The sequence below is a fragment of the Triticum dicoccoides genome, chromosome 7A, assembly GCF_002162155.2.
Source record: "Triticum dicoccoides isolate Atlit2015 ecotype Zavitan chromosome 7A, WEW_v2.0, whole genome shotgun sequence".
Classification (NCBI taxonomy): Eukaryota; Viridiplantae; Streptophyta; class Magnoliopsida; order Poales; family Poaceae; genus Triticum; species Triticum dicoccoides.
Window position 1 is genome coordinate 451,082,906 of NC_041392.1, and position 24,539 is coordinate 451,107,444.

The 24,539-nt window shown below is 44.9% G+C and overlaps 2 protein-coding genes across 2 annotated transcripts; one reads left to right on the plus strand and one right to left on the minus strand.

Annotated features, from left to right (window-relative positions):
• Positions 1-6,861: 6,861 nt before the first annotated feature.
• LOC119330367 (actin-related protein 3-like) lies at positions 6,862-14,645 on the plus strand. The gene is made up of 10 exons (XM_037603474.1): positions 6,862-7,259; positions 8,153-8,387; positions 8,473-8,730; positions 9,494-9,640; positions 11,237-11,329; positions 11,678-11,797; positions 13,521-13,631; positions 13,715-13,840; positions 13,987-14,079; positions 14,272-14,645. The coding sequence occupies exons 1-10, from the start codon at positions 7,213-7,215 to the stop codon at positions 14,350-14,352; spliced, it is 1,311 nt and encodes a 436-aa protein (XP_037459371.1). The 5' UTR covers positions 6,862-7,212; the 3' UTR covers positions 14,353-14,645.
• Positions 14,646-15,439: 794 nt separating this feature from the next.
• LOC119331586 (transcription factor ICE1-like) lies at positions 15,440-18,664 on the minus strand. Its single transcript, XM_037604748.1, has 4 exons — positions 17,585-18,664; positions 16,204-16,431; positions 15,936-16,106; positions 15,440-15,833 (listed from the first exon to the last, which is right to left on the minus strand). The coding sequence occupies exons 1-4, from the start codon at positions 18,662-18,664 to the stop codon at positions 15,747-15,749; spliced, it is 1,566 nt and encodes a 521-aa protein (XP_037460645.1). The 3' UTR covers positions 15,440-15,746.
• Positions 18,665-24,539: the final 5,875 nt, after the last annotated feature.

Consider the following 24,539-nt stretch of genomic DNA (forward strand, 5'->3'; position numbering starts at 1 on the left):
TCCCTTGAGATTGCAACTCTACCTAGACCCAATACCTTACTTTTACCAGTGTCAACAAATGTGATGTGGCTCTTGTTAGAGGGTCGTAAGGTTGAGTCCATAAGAAGGCTTCTTTTGCCAGTCATGTGATTTGTACACCCACTATCAATAATCCATTCTGAAGACCCTGGTGTCGTACCTTATAGTGCAGTTAGGGGGATAGGCTTCACGAAGAGCATTGTGAAGCAAAAACATTTGACGAACCAGTGGGTTATGAAAGCTTAGATCCAGATTAGGACTAATAGGGAGAGTAGCAAGAGATTCAGGAATGAAGTACATAGTAAGACCATTCGGGCATTTGATCTTGCGCCCTACAAGATGTTTAAGGTCCCCAGCAATAGCGTCAGACGATTTTGGTTTTCTGCTGGAGACCTTTCCCTGCAAAAGAGAGTTAAGCTTTCTTAGCCACCCACATCTTCAAGGGTGGCTTAGAAGCAATAAGTCTAAGTGCAACATCTGAGAACTTTGGCTTTGGAGTCCTAGCAAACAGTCTTGCAGGCGGACAATAATACTCATAAGAATAAGCAGAATAGTTCTTGGTCTTATGAACATGGCGGTTTGATGAACCGCTCTCATATTCATATGCCTGAGTATGGTTTCCCTGCAAAACATTTGCGTTAGTGCGACTCAGGTGAGTCCTCTGTCTGTATGAAGCCTTTGGACCGTATGAAGCCTTTGGTCTGAGGTTTGTCTTCTTCACATGAGGTGTCATGATGACATTCACAGGAAGATTCTCCAGACACCTTTCCGGAACCCAGATCTTCTTCATAGGCGGTCCATTCCTGCAGTTAGTACCAATGTACCTGGCAAACACTTCACCATTCTGATTCTTAAACAGTTTATAGTTTGCATCAAAGGATTCATCAATGATAATGGGGTTAGCACAAGTGAACCCAGATAGAGTGGATGGATCTGCTGAAAATTCCTTTGCAGCAACCCATGTGGTTTTGGGGTACTACTCAGGTTTCCAGTAAGAGCCATCAACATTCATTTTCCTTACGAACCCAACACCCTCTTTCCTCGGGTTTCGGTTCAAAATCTGCTTTTTGAGGACATCACATAGTGTCTGATGCCCTTTAAGACTTTTGTACATCCCTGTTTCAAGCAATTTCTTCAACCTAGCATTCTCATCAGCAATAGCAGTGGAATCTCAGCAGAGGGGTTAGTTCCCACATCAATAGTTGAAGATATTGCAACAGTAGCAGTAGTAGAACATTCAGCAACAGTAGTAGCATTATCACGCTCAATGCATTTAAGACATGGTGGTTCAAATCCTTCCTGAGCGGAGCTGATCTGTTCGGCGCGAAGTGACTCGTTTTCCTTTTGAAGATCTTCATGAGCCGCTCTCAATTTCTCAAGATCTTGCTTCCTTTGAAGATAATCATAGGAAAGCTTTTCATGAGTTGTTGAGAGAGTTTCATGACGACTTTCAAGTTCCTCATACTTAACGTGAAGATTTTTTATGTCTTCAATTAAGGATTCAGATCGAGTCATTTCAGCACCTAACAGATCATCGCTTCTGTCTAACAGTTTTTGAATATGTTCCATAGCTTTCTGTTGTTCAGTTGCAATTTTAGCAAGTGTTTTGTAGCTGGGTTTTGAACCACAATCAGAGTCATCGTCACTAGATGTTTGATAGTGGGTAGTGCGTGTGTTTACCTTGGCACCGCGTGCCATGAAGCAGTAGGTAGGAGCAGAGTAGTCCTTCTCATTTGCATCGGTGTTGGTGATGAAGTCATTGTCTTCAGTGTTGAAGATGGACTTGGCAACGTATGCTGTAGCCAGACTTGCGACGCCTGAATCGGACTCCTCCTCAGACTCCACCTCCGCCTCCTCAGAAGTGGACTCCTCCTCTGAATCCATTTCCTTGCCAACAAACGCACGTGCCTTGCCAGATGAGCTCTTCTTGTGTGATGAAGACTTTGAGGAAGACTTGGAAGAAGACTTTGAGTATTTCTTCTTCTTCTTGTCGTCAGAGTCATATTCCTTGCTCTTCTTCTTCTTTTTGTTCTCATTGTCCCACTGCGGACACTCAGAGATGAAGTGGCCAGGTTTCTTGCACTTGTGACATGTTTTCTTCTTGTAGTCGTGAGCAGAAGCTTCATCATTCCTTGAGCTTGATCGGGAAGACTTTCTGAAACTTTTCTTCTTGGTGAATTTCTGAACTTCTTCACAAGCATAGCAAGTTCCCTTCCAATGTCTTCAGGATCATCCGAACTGCTGTCAGATTCTTCTTCAGATGAGGAGACAGCTTTTGCCTTCAAGGCACGAGTTCGCCCATAGTTTGCACCTTAGATATCTCTTTTCTCAGAAAGCTGAAACTCATGTGTGTTGAGCCTCTCAAGTATGTCAGACGGATCGAGTGTCTTGAAATCAGGACGTTCTTGAATCATCAGGGCTAGGGTGTCAAACGAACTATCAAGTGATCTCAGTAGTGTCTTGACGACTTCATGTTTGGTGATCTCAGTAGCGCCGAGGGCTTCAAGCTCATTGGTGATGTCAGTGAGTCGGTCAAATGTGAGCTGGACATTCTCATTGTCATTTCGCTTGAAGCGGTTGAAGAGGTTGCGAAGGACACTGATTCTTTGATCTCTCTGGGTTGAGACGCCTTCATTGACCTTGGAGAGCCAGTCCCAGACCAGCTTAGATGTTTCCAAAGCACTCACACGGCCATACTGTCCTTTGGTCAGATGACCACAGATGATATTCTTGGCAGTAGAGTCCAGTTGAACGAACTTCTTGACATCAGCAGCAGTGACACCTTCTCCGGCCTTGGGAACGCCGTTCTTGACGACATACCATAGGTCGACGTCAATGGCTTCAAGATGCATGCGCATCTTATTCTTCCAGTAGGGATATTCAGTTCCATCGAAGACGGGGCACGCAGCGGAGACTTTAATTATCCCTGCAGTCGACATAGCTAAAATTCCAGGTGGTTAAACCGAATCACACAGAACAAGGGAGCACCTTGCTCTGATACCAATTGAAAGTGCGTTATATCGACTAGAGGGGGGGTGAATAGGCGATTTTTATGAAAGTCTTCAAAACATGGAAGTTATGAAGACAAACAATAGAAATAAACCTATTACCCTGCAGCGGAAGGTAGACTACACTAGGCAAGCCATAGTCAAGTATTCAATAGAGTGAAAGCACAATGACTAATAGCAGCAATGTAGTAAGGATCAGGTAGGAAGATATTGTGAAGCCACACAGAACATGCAGTCACTCAGTGAAGACAAAAGATAGTGCGAACATACAATGACTTCACAAGGAGTAACAGTAAGTAAAGGGAAGGGAAGATGAAACCAGTGACTCGCTGAAGACAATGATTTGTTGGACCAGTTCCAGTTGCTGTGACAACTGTACGTCTGGTTAGGGCGGCTAGGTATTTAAACCTTAGGACACACAGTCCCGGACACCCAGTCCTGAACACGCAGCTCAGGATACCCAGTCCTCACCGTATTCCCCCTAAGCTAAGGTCACACAGACCTCGCCCAATCACTCTGGTAAGTCTTCAAGGTAGACTCCCAAACCTTCACAGACTTCGTTCACCGGCAATCCACAATGTCTCTTGGATGCTCAGAACGCGACGCCTAACCGGCTAGAGGATGCACAGTCCTCAAGTGTAATAAGTCTTCAGATCACACAGACAAGAAGACTTAAGTGATGCCTAATTCTCTTTGGCTCTGGGTGGTTAGGGCTTTATCCTCGCAAGGAATTCTCTCTCAAAGGCTTCGAGGTGGGTTGCTCTCAAACGACAAAAGCCGTATTCTGAATCTGAGCAGCCAACCGTTTATGGTTGTAGGGGGTGGGCTATTTATAGCCACTTGGCAACCCGACCTGATTTGTCCGAAATGACCCTGGGTCACTAAGGAACTGACACGTGTTCCAACGGTCAGATTTCAAACTCACACGGCAACTTTACTTGGGCTTCAAGCAAAGCTGACTTGCCCGACTCTGGACAAGATTCGCTCTCAAAGTCTTCACTCGAAGACATAGGTTTTGTTTAAGCATCACTTTAGTCATTCTGACTGGTTCTCTTGGACCCCACTTAACAGTACGGTGGTTCCTATGACTCAACACAGAAGAAAGAGAACTACGAAAGATCTAAGTCTTCGAGCTCCATAGGCTTCATGTGGTGTCTTCTCTTGTCATAGTCTTCAATGTGAATATCTTCATATACCACCTTTGACTTCAATGTCTTCATACATTTTTAGGGGTCATCTCTGGTAGGAAAACCGAATCAATGAGGGACTTCTACCTGTGTTATCCTGCAATTCTCACAAACACATTAGTCCCTCAATTAGGTTTGTCGTCAATACTCCAAAACCAACTAGGGGTGGCACTAGATGCACTTACAAGATGACCGTTGGTGATGTCGATGGATCCGATTTCCCCCTCCCAAAGGGAAGTTTCCCCGGCGGAATCACTCCACTGGAGAGCGAAAGTGAACCTTCCTAGGTTCTGCCTCGAGACGGCGGCGCTTCGTCCCGAAAGTCCTCTCCTTATTTTTTATAGGACAAATGACTTCATATAGCAGAAGATGGGCACCGGAGGCCTACTAGGGGGGCCACAAGCTTAGTAGGCGCATCGAGGGGGTAGGGCGCGCCCCTTGAGCTTGCAGCTCCCTGGTGGGCCCCCTCCTTGTATTTCTTCCACCAATATTTTTTTATATATTCCAAAATAATTCTCTGTAAATTTTTAGGTCATTTGGAGTGGGCGGAATAGCTATATCTATTGTAGCCTTATCCAATCCAGAATTCCAGATGCCGGCAATCTCCCTCTTCATGTGAAACTTGCAAAATAAGAGAGAAAAGGCATAAGAATAGCATCATAAAGTGAAATAATGACCCAAACAATAATAAATAATAGTAGGAAAGCATGACGCAAAATGAACGTACCATAGTTCTGCTGAAAACAACGTCAGTGCGGGTTAGTTTCATTCAAACCATGCAAATTAGAGTCCAAGACAAGAGCAAAAGTGTTTGGAAAAGTATATACGATGGAGACGTATTAAGGAGGTTGCCATATTCACCACGGGGGATACAACATAATCTCCACTGTGACCATCACCATCATCCACATCCATCTCATTATAACATCAAGAACCCTAGTGGGTCGTTTTGTGCATGTTACATTTGTGATTCATTCATGTTCACCACCATCGATACTATGACGATTGTTGTCCCCATGTGTGAGTAGATCCCTAGTTCTTGGGGATATGGATGAACGGTATGTATAGGATCTAAACTGTTATGTTGGATATGAGATCCTTTGTTGAATACTTAGTTTAATAACTTTGTGAATGTTGTGAAGGGGCCCACTCAGCATTACCACCATATGGCCATGAAGTATATCACCATTGTTGTAAAGGGTAGAATGTGAAGGTAATTCAAGGTGACAGTAAAAGCCTTTACTCCATCTTTTGAAATTGACAAGGGATTCAGGAAGAACCCTTAGAGAGCCTGCGTCCACGCGGTAACCCTTAATTATCATAGGTGTAACCTGTAGGGGCAGACTATGGTAGTGGCGTGTGTGGCACGAAGTCTACCTAGAGTAGAACGTGCAACTTCGTCCAAACAGTGAAGTAAACTAAATATTGTTCACAGACCATAAAGAACGAGCAACAAAATAATTGAAACATGCATTTTGATGTGTATAGTTCAATAAGTGTTGTTGCAAGCAGTGGATTTATCTATCTTCAACATTGACTCAAATAGATATTTACTGAGACATAAATCTGAATTTTTCAAAATATTTCAAAAGGTTTTCCAGAATGAAGTAGAACTGATTGTAACAAAAATTATGTTTCTACAATTGGATTGCAGAAAGAATTTTGAGTTACAAATCTAGCAAATGTTTAGTGAGCTATCAAAAAAATTGTATAGGTTACACTTTCCAGAACATTACTATGAGTAGAAAGTTTTTGAGTAGATGTAATAAAGCTACGTATGATATGATGAGATCAAAGATAACATTGATTATTTCGTCAGTATACTTCTTAATGTGTTGCTTTAGAGACTTTTGTCTTTACACTGAAAAAAGAGCACCATCGAATTTGTTGAAATAAAGTGCTACTTTGTAGGTTATCCCAAATAATTGGGTATTCCTTTATCACTACGCCGAGGTAAAGTGTTTGCCCACATGTGCGGAAATTTGAAGAAATTGTTTTCTGCAAAAGAGTGAGTGGGTGGACAGTGCAACTCGACAAGATTGCAGAATCTTTGTCATCAGGTCAAAGAAAAGAAACACTGGCAGTGGGGGATTTTGTGTCGGTGATGGTGGCGCTGTGGGGTTGAGACGGACAACACGGACAATGCATTTTTTTGGTTCACAGTTGATTACTCTTATTTTTTTCTTTTTAATTAAAGAGGGGCAGAGAGAAGAGAAAGAAGGCATGTTAGGCTAGGTTAGGAATAATTTGATGTGATTTGGCGTAGGTCAGATCTACCAGATCCTACTTGGGAGACGCGTCGAGGCGTGCTCTGACCTCCTTAGTTTTCGCCTCAGATACAAGCTGGATTTGAGAGATGACGAATAGTATGGACATATAAGATCGGTTTGAGGGGTCGGGGAGGTCACATTTTCACCACCGATCATCCGCCCATACAGAGAGTAGAAGCTTCGGGCGCGCTTTTATTGTGCCTGTTGATGTTTTTTTATTAAATTACTCCCTTTGTCTCCAAATTTACGGTGATTGTAGATGTTGTAATGCTGTGGTTTGGTTCGATCCACGACCGGAGCAAGTGCGGACCAACTGAACCACGGACAACCTACTAGTGCTAGTGCGCCTCCATTTCCGACCATGCCACAGCAACCGAGGCGAGGCTCCCCTGCAAGTGCTCCCTTCCTTCCTTCCTTCCCGCTTCCCTCGTCAACCAAATCAACCAACCCCCCAATCGCCACGACTGGCACGCCCCTCCTCCCCCCAATCTCCCGAGCCTTCTTTCTCGTCCCCAATCGCGTCCCAAACCCCCCACCCACCCTGCGCGGATCGATCCCCCACCGACTGCGTGCGCACTGGCAGCCGCAGCCGCAGCCGCGTCCCCGTCTTCCTCCCCGCCGATTCGGCCGAGCGATCGCGGCTGCCCTCGTCCACCTATGCTTCTCCGGGCGGCTGCGGACGAGATATGAGCCGGCGGGGAATCGACGGAGCCGCCGACGCCGCCCGCCATGGACCCCTCCGAGCGCCCCGCCGTCGTATTCGACAACGGCACCGGGTACAGCCCCGAATCTCTCCGTCCGATCCTGCGGCTGTACCGCTGGTGTGATTCGCGCCTGCGCTTGCGGCAGTAGCTAGGTTATTTTTCATTTCGTTTGCGCGGGTCCCTGAGTGCGTGCCCGTGTGTTTCCGCTGACCGCGCTAGAGGCGAATTGGGGCAGGTCGAATCGGATTACCGACTACCGTGGGAATAATGCATTTCGTTAGCCAAAATGGGACATGAATCACCACCAACGGCGTGTCATGCGCGAGGCTCGCTCCCTAATTGCGAGCAAACATTCACATTGGTAGCTCGAGCGTTCTAGAGTATGGTGAACATGAACCTAAAATGACACGAATTTCTATGCGTGTTTGAAAAAAAATACCACAGTGAACTTAAGGTAGGAAGAATTGAAACTGGGTTTATGGACTTTCTATGGCTATCTTTATTTCATCATTGGTTGAACTAGGTGTTGCTCCATTCATTATTGGTTAAGTCTTTAAATCCACGCTGCCAGCGGTGAGGCAATATCTGTCTGTTTAATGGTTGGAGCTACGAACGGAAAATATAGGGACTGCTTCTACTTTTTTAGGATTATAGTTAGTAATGTTGTTCTAGTCCTTTAGCTCAAATTGTTGCTGTTACACTGTAGACTATTACGAAGTACTATAACATGTCTTAACTGATGCACTATGTGTGCTCCGTGAAACATAAAAATGACAATCGTTAACGGACTGCGATAGAAGGCAGGAAATAATTGTTCCCGCGCACAAGCGTTTTATCTTGAAGTCAGATTGTTTTGGTTTCTTCAAAGCCGCTTGAAATTTTCCATATGCATGTCACATGCAAAATTTGCTCTATTAAGCTCATCACACTGTGTCCTTACATAATCTGTATGCTCTTATGTTTAGGTATAGCAAACTTGGGTTTGCTGGTAACTCCGAGCCGTCTTTCACCATCCCTACTGTAGTAGCTGTGAATGAATCTTTCTTGGACCAATCAGAGCAGTGCAGTAGTGCAAATTGGCTAGCACAGTATAATGCAGGTGTCATGGCTGATCTTGATTTTTTTATCGGGGATGAGGCTCTGTCACATTTCAAATCTAGTGGCCTGTACAGTTTAAGAAGCCCAATTCGTCATGGTCAGGTATGCATATACATTTTCTGTTTGTAATATTGTCCTTCGCGGGTGCACCATGCCACTATGTCATATCTTTTTCCCTGCTCCCCAGGTGAATGACTGGGATACAATGGAGAGATTTTGGCAGCAATCCATTTTCAATTATCTACGGTGCAATCCTGAGGAACACTACTTCCTACTTACAGATAGTCCTGTCAGTACGCCGGAAAGTCGTGAATGTATGGGAGAAATTATGTTTGAGACCTTTAATGTCCCTGGTCTATATATTTCTGTGCAATCTGTGCTCAGCCTTTCTGCTGGATTTGCATATCTGAAAAGTCTTTCTGAAGAGGATTCAGAAGATTCTGTGGTAGGTCTTGAATTCACCTCCTTTCATGCTTTTGTTTGATCAAGTATCAAGATGGTCATCATCCCGTGAACTTCATCTCTTTCACTGGAACACATCACCTTGTGAATGTTTTAACAGATAACCAAAATTCTCATATTGATCTCATACTCACATTAAGATAAACTCCCCTTTTACATTTTACAGATTGTTCTTTGGAATTGTTACCTTGCATGTTTCGACAAAATTTTGGTCCATCTTTGGATATATTACCCATTCATATCGTACTTGTTGCTTGCCAGCCCCTGGAGTTTCCATTCCAATTTGGAGATATGTTTTACTATTCCGTACTCATAAGCATGGATCCTGGAGAATTTTGAGCGTAACACAACCTCATGATATGAAGAAACCATTTCGTGAGAATTATGTGATGACTGCTTATTTCTCACTCCCCAATTCTGCAATGAGCGCCAATTAACTTGCTAACTAAAACTTATGTTTATCTAGAATTGTGGTTGTGAAGCTCTGTAAAGATATTTTGTTCTAGACATAAATAGTACTCCCTCCGTCCCAAAATTCTTGTCTTAGATTTGTCTAAATACGGATGTATCAAGTCACGTTTTAGTATTAGATACATCCGTATCTAGACAAATTTAAGACAAGAATTTTGGGACGGAGGGAGTACTACCATAGGAGTAATCATCATTGATGAAGTAGACTCATCTAAAGCCATGTATTCTGGCAGGATACAACTCTTCTCGTGAGTTTGACCAATATATTTTGTCAGTCTGATATGACAGGTGTAGTAGTTGACATTGGGGATGGAGCTCCACATATTGTGCCAGTTGTGAACGGCTATGTAATTGGGAGTAGCATAAAGTCTTTTCCTCTTTCCGGAAGTGATGTAACTCAGTTTGTTATGCAGCTCTTACAGGTATTTAATTTTCTTCTCACATTTTCCTGCGGTTATGTTGGGGTGTCGACGTCCTTGTGCTGTCCATGAATAGGTTCTGTATCCAGTACTTGCATATTGCAAATACATTAATTGAAGCAAGTTTGTGCAGTACCGACTAAACCAGAACAATTGAATAGCAATTTTTGGATTTTCCTGAAGTTTGGGTGGTATGGAATTATCCAGGAAAAAGGAAATGTGTTGGCAGTAAGAAGAGACCATCATGTATTTGTTAGGTACTTCGGCAAATATTTATCATGTTAGAATATTTATCTGGATAGTTCAATGATAGTAATAATCGGATAACACTGCATTTCGGTCAACAAAGCCAAAACAATGCTTCAGTCAAATAGTTTCTACTTTCATGGATATCTATTCTGAAGCCTCCTTGTAAGTGATCATGTTAATATGTGAACCCTAGATCTGTTGTGCGTTATTGCTTGGTATCCTGACATTAGTTTTGCACTGCTCAGTATGGTTGCTTGATTAATCAACTTGGAAGAGTTCGCATTCCTTTTGTAAGGATACCTAAGGGCTAAGGCTCCAGTATCCCCCATATTATACCCACAGACCATATATCATCCACAAGAAGTTGATTTTGTGAACATGTTCTCTTATGAAATATGGCAATTTTTTATCTAGATCACACAAATCTAGAAAACAAAACCTGCACCATTGCATTCACAAGTGTTGCTGTTATTGGTTTTGAGTCGTATGTGCAGCGGAATTATGCGGAACCAGCAACAATAATAGACTTGTACTTGCATAAAACTAAAACGAGTTGAAATGCCCATGTTGGATGCTATTTGTACTTTAAATTAAGTTGTGATCCAATTTGTGGATCAAGTTAGTTGTTTTATATAAATGACTAGCATTTACCTGTTTTTAGACAACAAATCAATGAACAAAAGTTCCAATAAGCCTCGGAGCTTCTCTTCCAAGTCAGGGATGAGCCCTGCTTCCGGACAGTAGAGGACCCTCTCATTGGTCTTCAGACCTTTACTATACCCAAATTATCTCATTGTGGATCAATGTCCATAACAGCTGCCATAATGTTTGGGTGGCCTCTTAGCCTCAGCTGCAACTTTAGATTGAATGAAAATATGTAATTTAAAATGAAAAACTGGAATGTTGTCATCTGGGCAAGAAACTCCATTTTACTGCAGAACTAGTGCGACATCATTTGCCATGAATATTTGGTTGTGGCCATTCTGTAGAAGCTAGTGAAACATGGTACTCTGATCACAAATGTAGTTTGTTTTAGGATTTGGACCAGTCAAACATTGTTAAGTTTGACCATTACAATAGAAAATATTACCTACATTGACAACATGAAATTGGCATTACTAGATTCATTGTGAGAATACATTTTTGTAATGCATAATTATTTTTATCTCAAGCAACATATTTTTGTATAAATTGATGATCAAAATCTGCGTCTATGTCCAAAACAACATTCATTGGTGATCAGAGGGGATAGATTTCTGCACGTACATGGCTGCTTTTATGCTTATGGCGTGTAGTAGTATTATAATATGAAATTCTGTTGGTGATTTAGTATCATCGTGCGTTATGCAGGAAAGGGGTGAGCTTCTTCCACCTGATGATGCTTTGGATATAGCTCGTAGGGTGAAAGAAACGTATTGCTATACTCCTTCAGACATTGTCAAGGTACTGTGCTGCTTGGAACCAATGTCTTGATATTATATTTTCTTGTCCTTGTATTTTCCAATGATCTACACAAGCACATCATTCAGTGGAATATTTGAGAGTTGAAGTTTCTCCACTAAAGTCAAATATATAAAACCTATTCTGTGCAATGCTGAGAAATCACTGTTATTTTGTTATATGGAACTGGTCTACATGCTGCATATGTTTGCTTGTGTTGTTGTAATAGCGACTAATACCTACCTTTCGGACTTCACCTTTTGCAATACCAACTCATTTATTCATATTCCTTTTTCTTTATGGATTTATCTGTTCACAAGTATGATAGGCGGTTGAATTGTATAATTTCAGGAGTTCAAGAAGCATGACAGCAAGCCTAGTAAATATATCAAACAATGGTCTGCAATCAAACCGAAGACTGGGGTTCCATACACAGTTGACATTGGATATGAGCGTTTTCTTGGACCAGAGGTTTGTCCGTACACCGTATTCTACCATTCAATTTCGTGGGAATTTTTCATGCAGTGGGCCTATTCATTATTCTCCCTCTGTTTCAAAATAGATGTTGTTTTAGCCTTGCCATTTTTTCTCAGAATGCTTGTCAGTTTACGTTGTCAATGCAATTTAAGTCATTCTGTTCTTACTTTACCCTTAATCAACAACAAACAACAACTAAGCCTTTAGTCCCAAACAAGTTGCGGTAGGCTAGAGTTGACCCATAAGATCTTGAAACCAGCTCATGGTTCTGGCACGTGGATAGCTAACTTCCACACGCCCCTATCCATGGCTAGTTCTTTGGTGATATTCCAGTCCTTCAGCTCTCTCTTTACGGACTCCTCTGATGTCAAGTTTGATCTACCCCAACCTCTCTTGACATTATCAGCACACTTTAACCGTCCCCTATGCACTGCGCTGTATATGTCCGAACCATCTCAGCCGACGTTGGACAAGCTTCTCTTCAATCGGTGCTACCCCAACTCTCACATATATCATCATACCAGACCCGATCCTTGTGTGGCCACACATCCATCTCTACATGCGCATCTCCGCTACACCTAACTGTTGAACATGTCGCCTTTTAGTCGGCCAACACTCAGCCTCGATTCTTCTGGCATCTTGTTTGCCCAAAAAATGAGGTTGAAAAGCTTAGTTAGCCATACTATCGCTATGTCTCTGAGGCCTCTCCACACCTCAATGGGGATACAATCAGGGTCCATCGCCTTGCCTCCTTTCATCCTTTTTAAAGCCTCCCTGACCTCAGACTCTTGGATTCGTCGCACAAAGCGCCTGCTGGTATCATCAAAGTAGTCGTCGAGCTCAATAATATAGCTCCCATTCTCTCCATTGAACAGCTTGTCGAAGTACTCCCGCCATCTGTGTTTAATCTCCTCGTCCTTCACCAGGAGTTGATCTGCTCTGTCCTTGATGCATTTGACTTGGTTGACATCCCACATCCCTCATCTTCCTTTCTCGGATCTTGACCATCTTATAGATGTCCCTTTCGCCTTTCTTCATGTCTAAGTGCTAGTAGAGGTCCTCATACGCCTGACCCCTTACTTTACTCACAGCTCACTTTGCGGCTTTCTTTGCCACCTTGTACTTTTCTATGTTGTCTACACTCCTGTCCAGGTGGCAGGTGTAGGCATCTAAAACAGTCTTATATGACCGATTGAAGAAATCATTTCATTCTTCAAGATTTATAGTAATAATGAAAATACGGGGTCCCAACAGATTAAATTAGTAATTCTGATGGTTCACAGGTATGAAACTATGTTGAACTGCTAAGCTCTTATAACCAGTCATCAAATCAATGGACGCCTTTGCACGTTTAGACTTGAGGTTGCAATGCCTTATTACATACTTATAGAAGTATCATCTGACTGACAGACAGGTTGACCATTATATGGGAATTTGGATCATGATTTTCTTTATTCATAAATACGTAAATAATAAGTAGCTCGGGACTTTTCTCGGGCAATGGTTTATCATTAGTCTATGCGGGTTATGAAATATATCGAGAAGCTCTAAAGGAAATCCCTATAATTTTATGTTTGTTTTTAGCTGAACTTAATTCTGTAGGTTGTTACGCATTTTTATCAGAATAAAGAGGCAACAGTTTACAAGTGTCCTTGCTCTTGCACTTGACACAAGTAGTAGTTGGAACCAGTGTAACTTTTTAATAACACAAATGCAGATCTTCTTCCATCCTGAGATGTATTCTCCTGACTTCTCCACTCCTTTACCTGAACTGATTGACAGCTGTGTTCAATCTGCGCCAATTGACACAAGGAGAGCTTTGTATAAGGTGCTTTCTTTGAGCTCTGCAAACACATGTAAGAATAGAAAGTGACATGTTGATGTGACACTATGAAATTCCACTATTTGCAGAACATAGTATTATCTGGTGGAACTACCATGTTTAAAGACTTCCACAAGAGACTCCAAAATAATATAAAGAAGATAGTAGACGAACGTGTTGCCGAAACTAATGCGCGTCATCGCGTGGAGGTGAAAGTAAGTACAACAATGCTTGACTGAGCTCATGCCGTAACTAGTTGAATTGCCATCTATATGTTCATGTTTGAATGTCAGCCTGTTGTAATCAATAGTCTATATGTGATTGATTCTGTATGTTTCGTTTGTCTATTATTTGATGCCAGCCTGTTGAGGTCAACGTAGTCACCCATCCTATACAGAGCTATGCAGTTTGGTTTGGGGGTTCTGTAGCTGCATCCAGCCATGAATTCTTCGAGGTACCTGCCACTTGACACTTCATTTCACACGCAGAAGTGAATATTAGTGCATATATTTCTGCTATATTAACTGTTGTATGTCGATGGAAGGCCAAGTTACTATTACGCCACTCCAGACATTGCCATTTGTAATTGGGCTATGAATTCAGTCATACATGGAATTAAGTGATTATTTTTTCTGTTGTCATTCAGTGCTGCCACACAAAGGAAGATTACGAGGAGCATGGAGCAAGCATCTGCCGAACAAGCACCGTTTTCAAAGGAATGTACTGAAGTTTTGACGTATCCGACATTTTTTGTAGGAGCTCTACTAGGTTTCTCCAAATAGAATAGAGTCAAAATTGATTCTCCTTTTGGCTCGTCTCAACCATCACTGGGCCGATAGATTTGTAGCTCAATATGTAGCTCTCTCTGTTCTGTACGACATGTTGTGTATAGTCAGCAATTTTCTTCCTGTTCCAGGTGCATGTTTGCTTGTAGCCAGTTGTGGTCGTAAACAGAGAGATGTTTTCCCCTTGTATTCTTGTTTCATCTAGATAGAGGGTTGCTGAAAGAGTTTTGCTACGTATGGGGCTGTGTCTAACGCTATCTTGTTTCCCTTCTACTGTTTTGTGCTACGGATCCGGAGAAAATGCGAGGCTGCTAACGGGTGCTCAATATCTGCTCCTGCCGCATCAGACGGGCATGGGGGGCTTTTTGGCGTTTTAGAACATGAAGAGAGCAGATTGTATAGCTAACTTTTATGTCCATAATTTTTAGTGTGAGCTCAAGTAATATATAGGGGGGCCCTCCTTTGGAGGGTTCTAGTCTTGATTAGTGTTGGATCGGCACTTTGTCATCTTCGTTGGAGCCAGGCCAGCGTGACAAGGAACAAGTAACGAGTGACACTGGAATCGTCGAGTAACGAGTTTATTTTCGGTTTGAGTTTCACAGAAGGTCAAGGTGAGGCAGTAGATCGGCTTCCGTGGTCCAGCAGAGCAGCTCTGCAGCAGTGACATCAACAGTGCATTTCACGTCCTGTATTCGCAGTCTTTGCCATGCCTCGGAAATTAATTGGCGCGGATCTCCGTAGTACGTACTGTTTACAGCGAGATACCGGCTGTTGGTCCTCTCTTTCTTTTCTTACCGGAGTAGCAAGCTTTGATTGGAAACCAGCCAAATCCAGCCCTGCTAGTGCCAGGCTGCAGTGAAGACCGTTGTCGTTGGGTCCAGCACAAGGACCACTTTTGCCTGCTTGCTCTCTCTCTCTCTGTGCTTCCAATAACTGACCTGCACAACACCGTTTGGATTTTGCAAACCAAATCCAAGCCACAGCAACCACAAAGACGCCAGAAAAACATCACGCAAGGAACCGAAAAGACACATCATCTAACAATGTGTTACGCTTCAATGATCCACACAAGTCTCGTTCAAACTTACACACGATGTACTGAAAAATAAGGTAACATCAGGCATAAGCAATGTTAGGTACTCGTACTAATAACAGATTGCCGACATTATTTTGGACTCTAAAAGACTCGCAGATAAATCGGTTCTGGGAAGGGGTTTCAGACTACCCAAGGTGAGGTAGCTTCTCCCGGAAAACACCGCTACTTGTTGTAAAAAGAAATTCCTTAGATACAGCACTATCCTCTGCACTTGGCTGGCTGCCCCTCCCTCCCTCCCTCCTACATCGCGGGAAGATGGAACCCCGCGGATTGCAAGAGAACCGCCTTGATCTCCTCGGGCTGAAGACCAGGGCCATCCTTGCATTGCTGATGCCAAGAAGAAGAAGGAACCGAGTGAGCAAGATAAGTCGAGTTTTCTCTTCATTGTTTCTGGAAAGGTGACGACAGACATGGACTACAATGCCATACCTCAGCCTTGAAGACGTCCAAGGCAAAGCCATTGAAGCAGCTGATAACGGCCTGCTGCACATCAAGACCAAGGGCTTCGATCGCCTTCATGGCAGAGAGCACAAGCCCGGGCCTGCGAGGGCACAGCATGTGGATGTTGACGGCCCGGCCTTCCCGGAGCCTAACCTCAACCTTTTGCAAGCCAAGGGGGACAAAAAAGGATACCATGTCACGTCAAGGTCTGAATTTCCTGACTGAAATTCAGAGGTCTCAAGAGATAGATACTCACGGTTGGCTGCTGGCCGGTAGGGCTTGGCAGCGCACTCGGGCAGAGCTCCTCCTTCACGCGGGACGGCAGCGCGGGCAACGTCGGAGTCACAGGGTGGAAGCTTGTGGGCGTCGGAGGCAGCGAGGGCATGGAAGGGGATGATTCAAGCTCATTCTGAAGATTGCTGATCTTGTGCAGGAGCTCCTTGAGGTACTCGATCGCGTCACCGAGAATCGAAGCCCTGTCCATCTGCCCATTGCAACCACATACATCAGTTCGCTAGACTAGCTACGCATAGAGAGAAATGATAGTTGGTGAATTGTATGCAGAGATTGTTTAGTCCTAGGAATATAAATTCAGTAGCCTTTCTAAGTAAGGCAAGATTATGGCCATGCCAATAGAGATAATCATCAGTAGAGCTAAACAGAAAAGCTGGGACTGCGGGTACTGGAGTAAATCACAAAGCTAGACAGACCAAGGAGTGTGTGGCCAACAAGGCTTAAATTTCTATGACACATTCTTTAAACTGGCGTGCATCCACAACTCTACACAGAAACCTGCACCTAAAATGCGCAATAACTGACCGATTTTTATTATGTAACTATTTTTATGATCTTTCTCTCTACAACTCTACGATAATTGAGTGAAAACTGAACATGAGGCAGCAGAGACAAAGACTGGCAATAAGATGGAAAATAATTTATCTGCAGTAAAAAACTAAAGTTACTCTAATCTAATTCCTCAGGCAATCAGATACTCCATGATAATCATCCTAAAAATATTACAATTATCGCCACGCCAAATAGGGAGAACATTTAACATCTAAGATAACATTTGCTGGAATGAAATTGAAGATCTGGTCCTGTAGACAACCAAAATGCACAAAATTCGTCAAGATTATGTGATGTAGCAAAATTGCTTAAGGGCTTCTTTGATTCAAAGGATTCTCAAAGGAATTTTGAAGGATTCTAATCCTTAGGATTTTTTCCTACGTGGGTTGTTTGATTCGTAGGATTGTAAACCGTAGGAATTTTTCCATAGGATTTATTTGCACTAGATTTCATAGGAAATTTTCCATCCACTCAAACCTCTTTGAAAGAATCCTACGTTTTTCTTATGCACAATCAAACACTCATACAATCATGTAGGATTCAAGATGACATGCCATTCCAATCCCACGTTTTTCCTATTCCTGCATTTGGGAAATCCTACGAATCAAAGAGTCCCTAAACCTTTTTTTCGAAAAGGGGGTCAGGCCCCGGCCTCTGCATCAGAACGATGCATATGGCCATAAACTTTTGCTTAAACCTACTCAACCTAAACACAAGCAACAACTAGTATTTCCTTGTGTACTTTACGAAACTCTGATAAGGCGCTGAGGCGCACACAAATAATTTCTCACCTTGCTGATCTTCGGCACGACGGACCTGAGCATGTAGAGCCGGTCATTGAGCTTCTTCCGACGACGACGCTCCGCCATGAGGTTCTTGGCTGGCATTCCCTTCTTCTTTCCCTTCCCTTCAGCCGCAGCGCCGCCGGTCACCGTGCTGTTGGCGTTCGACTCCTTGCCGTCCTTCCTGCCGCTCTCCTCCACGTCCCTCCCGTCCTCCGAGTCGTAATTCAGCCCGGACGCGTCAATGCTGCCCATGTCCTCGTCGGCGTCGTCGAGCATGGTGTCACAGCCCGCGGACAGGGCGCTTCCTTCCGCCGCCACCGCCGCCTTACGCTTCCTGTCGTCGTCCTCTTCGCCGGCATTACGCCGTAGTGCGCGCTTCTGGAAGAGCGTTGGCTGCGCGCCCACCGGCGGGAAGATCTCCAGCGGCCGCAGCACCGCCGCCTTGCCGCGACCGGAGAAAGGAGCGGTCAAGGACACTGGAGCAGCCGGCCCCTCTGAGGAGGAGCCGCTCCCGCCCCCGCCTCCGCCCCCGGCACCGGTGTCGAACAAGTCGAAACCGGCGAGGCCACCAAACTCTGTCATCTGTGCCGGTGCGGTGCCGAAGCCGCCGAAGGAGCCGAGAAACCCTGTGTTCCGATGCGGCAGCAGGGAAACCGGCGATGTATTCGACGCGTTGCCGGCGCCAAGGAACGCCGTGAGGTCGCCGCCTCCAGTGCCGGAGCCGCCGAGGTCGAACCCAGAGACGTCGAACGGTCCGGTACCGCCCAGGTTGAGGAGCGGGAACATCTGTGGACCGGCTCCGAAGCCGGAGCTGGACCCCGATGCTTCCATGGCGGCCAGCACCAGGGCCATGGACCCGTTCGCGGCGCCGTCGCCAACCGCGCCCGCGCCGAAGTACCAGTCCTCATCAAGCATCGACGGGGCGCGGAACCCGCCGCCTCCCCCCGTGGGCATAGCCAGGAGGTGCTGGTCGTGGTGGTGCCCAGCCTCCTGCCCCATCGCCGGCGGCTGCTCGTGGCCGAGGCCCTGTTGTTCATGGCCGTCGTCTTCCTGCATCCAGAGCGAATTATTGAACCGCGATAGCATGGTCGCGGAAATGGCGGCGCGGGGTGAGGTTTTTTGGTGCGGTAATGGCCGGGGGAGGAGTTGGCATGCGGCAGAGTCGCAGAGATGGCAGAGCAGGACAGAGGAGAGCAGATGAGAGCGCAGGGAGTCTCAGTTATTGGTTCTTTCTGGCAGCGAATCGTGGGTATATGTATGCAAGGAAAGGAGCTGCTGGCCACCGAGGAGAGAGATGCGTCAAATTACCGCAATGCCCACTCCTCTAAAATTGTCTTTTCCAGTGTTTTTCAGTTTGGACGCGAATATTGTGCGGACGTCGGCTCCCTCGCTTTTAATCGAACGATCGTTCGCACTGGGTGGCCAACCCAGGGAACAAAAATGTGCGCATCAGCCGTCAGGGAATAGAAAAGGATTGGCCTAATGCGATGGATGTATTATTAAGCCTGGATGTCTTTTCTAAACAAAACATAACTTCCCTAAAAAAAACAGAACTAATGCTGAGAATATCCTCAGAATGAAACAAATCAGGGAGGAGCTTAGTGAGATTTGAAAGAAAAAGAAAACTGCCATGTGGCAGAGATCTAGGGATAGGAAAATCAAAGAGGGTGATAAGAACACAGCATATTTTCATGCTGTTACCAATCAACGTAGGAGGAAAAATCAGCTGTCTATTTTGGAAGGACCAGATGGATCTGTGTACTCCACTAGAGACATGCTAGAGGTTGCAACTAACTTTTATAAAAACCTCTTTGGGTATGAAACTAAACCTAACATTCATCTTGATGACCAATTTTGGTCTGAGGAGGAGCTTGTGACAGAAGCTGAAAATGTCTTGCTTGAGAGGCCTTTTTCGGAAAAGGAAATTAAAAAAACTGTTATGGGCTCCTATGCTAATGGAGCCCCTGGCCCTGATGGTTTTTCCTTTTAATTGTATCAACGCTTTTGGGAGATTATCAAAGGAGATTTCATGGCACTGTGAGAGACTTTGAGAATGGGTCTTTGGATATCCAGAGATTAAACTACTTTATAGTCACTCTCATTCCTAAAGAGCCAGATGTCAAAATATGAAGAAGTTTAGGCCCATTTGCTTGAGTAATTGCTCTGTGAAAATCTTTAGTAAGGCTATGACAAATAGGGTTTTCCCTGTGGGTCATAGGCTCCTATCCCCATGTCAATCTGCTTTTGTGAGAGGTAGGTTTATTTTAGAGAGTGTGGTTACTGCCCATGAGGCTATCCATGAAGTTCACAAATCGAGAGAGACTGGGATTGTTCTCAAGTTAGATTATGAGAAAGCTTACAATCGTGTGAATTGGGATTTCCTAGTGGATATGTTAACGTCTAGGGGTTTTGGGGCTAAATGGATTAGGTGGAATCTATCCATTTTGCAACAAAGCTCTTTCTGTGTCAAGATTAATGATGTGCTAGGCCCCTATTTTGTGGGGGGCGAATGGGCTGAAACAAGGAGACCCGAGCTTCCCCATGCTTTTTAATTTGGTAGCAGATGTGTTTTCTCGTATGCTGGTGAAAGCTGTTAATAACAGCATAATCTCTGGGATTGTTCCTCATATCATCCCACATGGGCTTATTTGTCTACAATATGCCGATGATACAATTCTTTTTCTAAATCCTAAGCCTGAATATGTAAAGAATTTAAAATGGCTACTTGCATGCTTTGAAAACCTTTCTGGTTTGAAGATTAATTATGACAAATGCGAGGTGGCCCCAATAAATATGAATGAAGATGATGCTAAATTGCTATCTCAAATTTTTTGCTGCAAATTGGGGGATTTCCCCCTTAAGTATTTGGGAGTACCACTGCACTATCTTAAGTTGAGGAGGGAAGACATTCAATATATCATAGATAAAATTATTAAAAGAATTTGTGGATGGAAGGGGAGGCTACTTAGCTACGAGGCTAAGTTAGTCCTGCTCAAAGCTTGCATTGCTAGTATACCTATGTACCCGATGTCTGTTATTAAATTCCCTAATTGGGCTATTAAAGCCATTACCTCTCAAATGGTGCATTTCTTCTGGGGGAACCTGGGAGATGAGCATAAATACCATCTTGCTAACTGGGGGCTAATATCTCAGAAAAAAGATTTTGGTGGCTTGGGGGTACCCAATTTAATAGAGTTTAACATGGCTTTGTTAGCTTCTTGGGCTAAAAGGTACTTCATGGATAGTGATAAAAACTGGGCGAGGTTGATAGACCATAAGTATAGAACCAAGAAACCTAATTTGTTATGGTCCAAACAGGGGGTGGGATCTCCCTTTTGGAAAGGGGTCACTTGGGATCTTGAAGGTATTAGGCCTTTCTTTAGATGGAACTTGGGCAATGGCAATAAAATCAGCTTCTGAAATGGCAACTGGGTTGGGGACTCTTCGCTAAAAACCCATTTCTGGGAGGTCTATGAAATTTGTCAGCAACAACAATGTGCAGTCTCAGAGGTGTGGGATGGTTGCAGTCTGAAACTCACCTTTAGCAGGTGTGTGGATGTTGCATTTATAGAAAGGTGGCACAACCTGATCCGAGTCATTTCTACCAAAAATCTGACCAACGAGGAAGACCAACCTGTTTGGTTGTTGGAACCATCAGGGGTCTACTCAGTCAAATCTTTTTACAACGTGATCAACTAGGGTGGGGTTTCTACCCCCATCTGTTTTTTTTTTTGGAAAATTGTGGTGCCGCACAAATACCTAGTTTTTTGTGGCTAGCTTTTAACAATAAAATTCTTAGCAGAGACAACTTAAATAAAAGGAGAGTGGTAGAGAATCTAAACTGTTTATATTGTAATGAAGATGAATCAGTTTGCCACCTATTCTTTGAATGTGTAGTTGCCAAACAGATTTGGGGTGATGTTACTGATTTGTTTGGGTTTAATATTCCTAATAATATGACTAAGCTGTCCTCCTTTTGGAGTATGAATAACAAGAAAAATATCGTTAATATTGCTTGTGTTGCTACCATTTGGGGCATTTGGACTATGCGTAACGATATCTGTTTTCAGGGCGTGCCATGGACAAGCACTCGTGCGATCTTGGAGAGGATCAGCGCATCTCTACATCAATGGAATATTCTCCGCGGGGGTGATCAATCGGTGTTGCTGCGACGTTGTCTTCAGCTCCTGGATCGGCGAAGAGGCGAGCTGCTCAGGATCGCCTGGGCTGGAAACTGAGAACGTGCGTGAAGAAGACCCGGGGCGGAGCGCTGAAGGCTCACTCAGGATGATTGCATGGAGGAAAAAGAACAAAGAGACCGGTGTCGATCTATTCTCTGTGATACCCTCTGGCGTAGCTCGGGTGGTGGTTATGTGGTTTGCTTTGCATGGCAGTACTTTCCTTTGGTAGTTGATACAGTTCGGTTTGCGCGCGTTTAGGCCGTACCTATTGTGTTTTTATGTTTTCTGGTATGCCATTCCAGGTAGCCCCGATCGCTTGTAACAGTCCTGGTGACTTGTGTTGCTCCGTTTTTTATAAAAATGGGGCGGGGGGACCCCTTTTGATCAAAAAAATTATTAAGCCTCAAGGGTAAGTATATACTCTCTCTGTTTCTTTATATAAGGTGTATTTTTTTAAAGTCAAACAAGTGCATGTTTGACCCAGTTTTTAGAAATATATTAGTATCCACAATACAAAATATATATCATTTTATCCATGGTTACAAGAGTTTAATAATTTATATATTTGGTATTGCAGATGTTGTTGCTTTATTGTATAATCTTGGCCAAACATTTAAATGGTTGATTTGCATGGAAATGAATACACCTTATAGGGAGGGAGTATAAAGTACAAGACTTGGAGGGCCTACAGACGATGTATGAATCATATAGGAAAGAATACAATCAATCTTAACAAATCCTAGCCTACCATAATCTATACTCCACCCCCCAATTGTAGCAGTAGCGTCGCGAACGGTCAGACTGGAGAGAAATCGAAAGTAGAAGCTGACGAGTTCACGTCCCCCCGTAGTCGTAGCGGGAGTGTCGTGGCCGGTGTCGCGTCGCAGATGCTTTGACTGTAGAGAAAGCCAACGAGTTGCTCAAGCAAGGTGATAGCCCTTTGTGCCGATATCGAGGTTGCCGAGAGCGTAGGGTGGTGTAATCATGGTCGAGGTATCCATACGAGGGATTTCATGGTCGATGTTGAGTCAGGGTGGCCGATGTCGAGGTAGTTGTCATGAAGCCGCAGAAACAAGGAGGTACCGAGTTAGTCATGGGCGCAGTGGTGTCGAGGTACTGGTGCGCTGGGAAGAAGACGATGTTGACGAGGCGTTGCGCCGGGTTTGCCAATCTCGGGGACACGTCATGGATGAAGACACACGTCAGTCTTGCCACCGCCGGGTCTGTGTAGATGGACGAAGTCGAAGTTGACGAGGCGCCACGCCGGATTTGCCAAGCCCGGGGACACGTCGTGGATGAAGCATGCATCGGTGCTGCCAGCACCGGACATGCCTAGATGGGAACCATCACGGTTTGTATGCCATGTCAGAGGAGGCTAGCAGAGGAGGGCTCCACAACAGTTGCGATGCCAATCGGTGTAGGGTCGATGTCTCCTACGGTTGTCAAAGTAGATGAAGTGGCCGGGGTAGATGACGTCGATGCTGGCGATGAGATGGTGTTGGAAGAAGACGAAGAGGTGGAGTGGCGGCATGAGGAAGAAGAGAAGCAACAGTGCCCTGAGGAGGAGGAGGCGGCGGTGCTCGAAGTAGGCGAGGAACAGCTCGACAGTGTGACGAAGACCAGCACAGACGATGGCGTTCTGCACCTATGGAGGCGGGGTAGTGCATACCACGTAGAAGTCGACACGCGAGGATGATGGAGTAGACCGCGTGTTGCAGCGCTGTGACCCTAAGGGGCGACGTAGCGGCAGCTCACGGGTCGGGGCGACGGCCCAAAGACCTCATGGAGACGGTGTTGACCGCGTGCTGGCGCTAAAGCCAGAAGGGGCGATGCAAAGGCGGCTCGAGGGTTGATACAACCACGGGACCGGCCTTGGGGCGACGGTGTGGACCGCGTGCCGCGGCGCTGCATCACAAAGGGGAGATGTCGCGGCAGCGCACGTGTCAGAATCTGGGCTCCGGGGACCCAAGGAAAGGTTCTAACACTTGGGTGTGTGCAAAGAGCTCCACTAAGCTACGACCCGCTGCTCACTGCCTCACGGCGATGCTCCGGCGTGCTCGAGCGAGAGGGAAAGAAGACACAACATGACGATTTACCCAGGTTTGGGCCACCTTGCGGTGTAAGACCCTATTGCTTTGTGGTGGATTGTGAGGGGGTCCTAGATTATGGGGTCCTTGGGTGTCCGATCTGTGTAGCATGGGCCGGACTGATGGGCCATGAAGATACAAGATAGAAGACCTTCCCCTGTGTCCAGATGGGACTCTCCTCTGCATGGATGGCAAGCTTAACGCCCGGATGTGTAGTTTCCTTTCTCTGTATACCGACTCTGTACAACCCTAGGCCCCTCCGGTGTCTATATAAACCGGAGGGTTTAGTCCGTAGAGGCTAACACAAATCATATAGGTTAGACATCTAGGGTTTAGCTATTACGATCTCGAGGTAGATCAACTCTTGTAACCCCTATACTTATCAAATACAATCAAGCAGGACGTAGGGTTTTACCTCCATTAAGAGGGCCCGAACTTGGCTAAACATCGTGTCCCCCTTGTCTCCTATTACCTTCGATCCCCAGACGCATAGTTCGGGACCCCCTACCCGAGATCGGCCGGTTTTGACACTGACATTGGTGCTTTCATTAAGAGTTCCACTGTGCCGTCGACGGTGGGATCGATGGCTCGCCTTATCATTAATGACAACATTACCTCTAGAGAGACCCTAGCTCCGAGACAGCTCCTCTAGCTCGGTGGTTTCACCATGGGCGCCCGTGCGGCCTTTAAGCC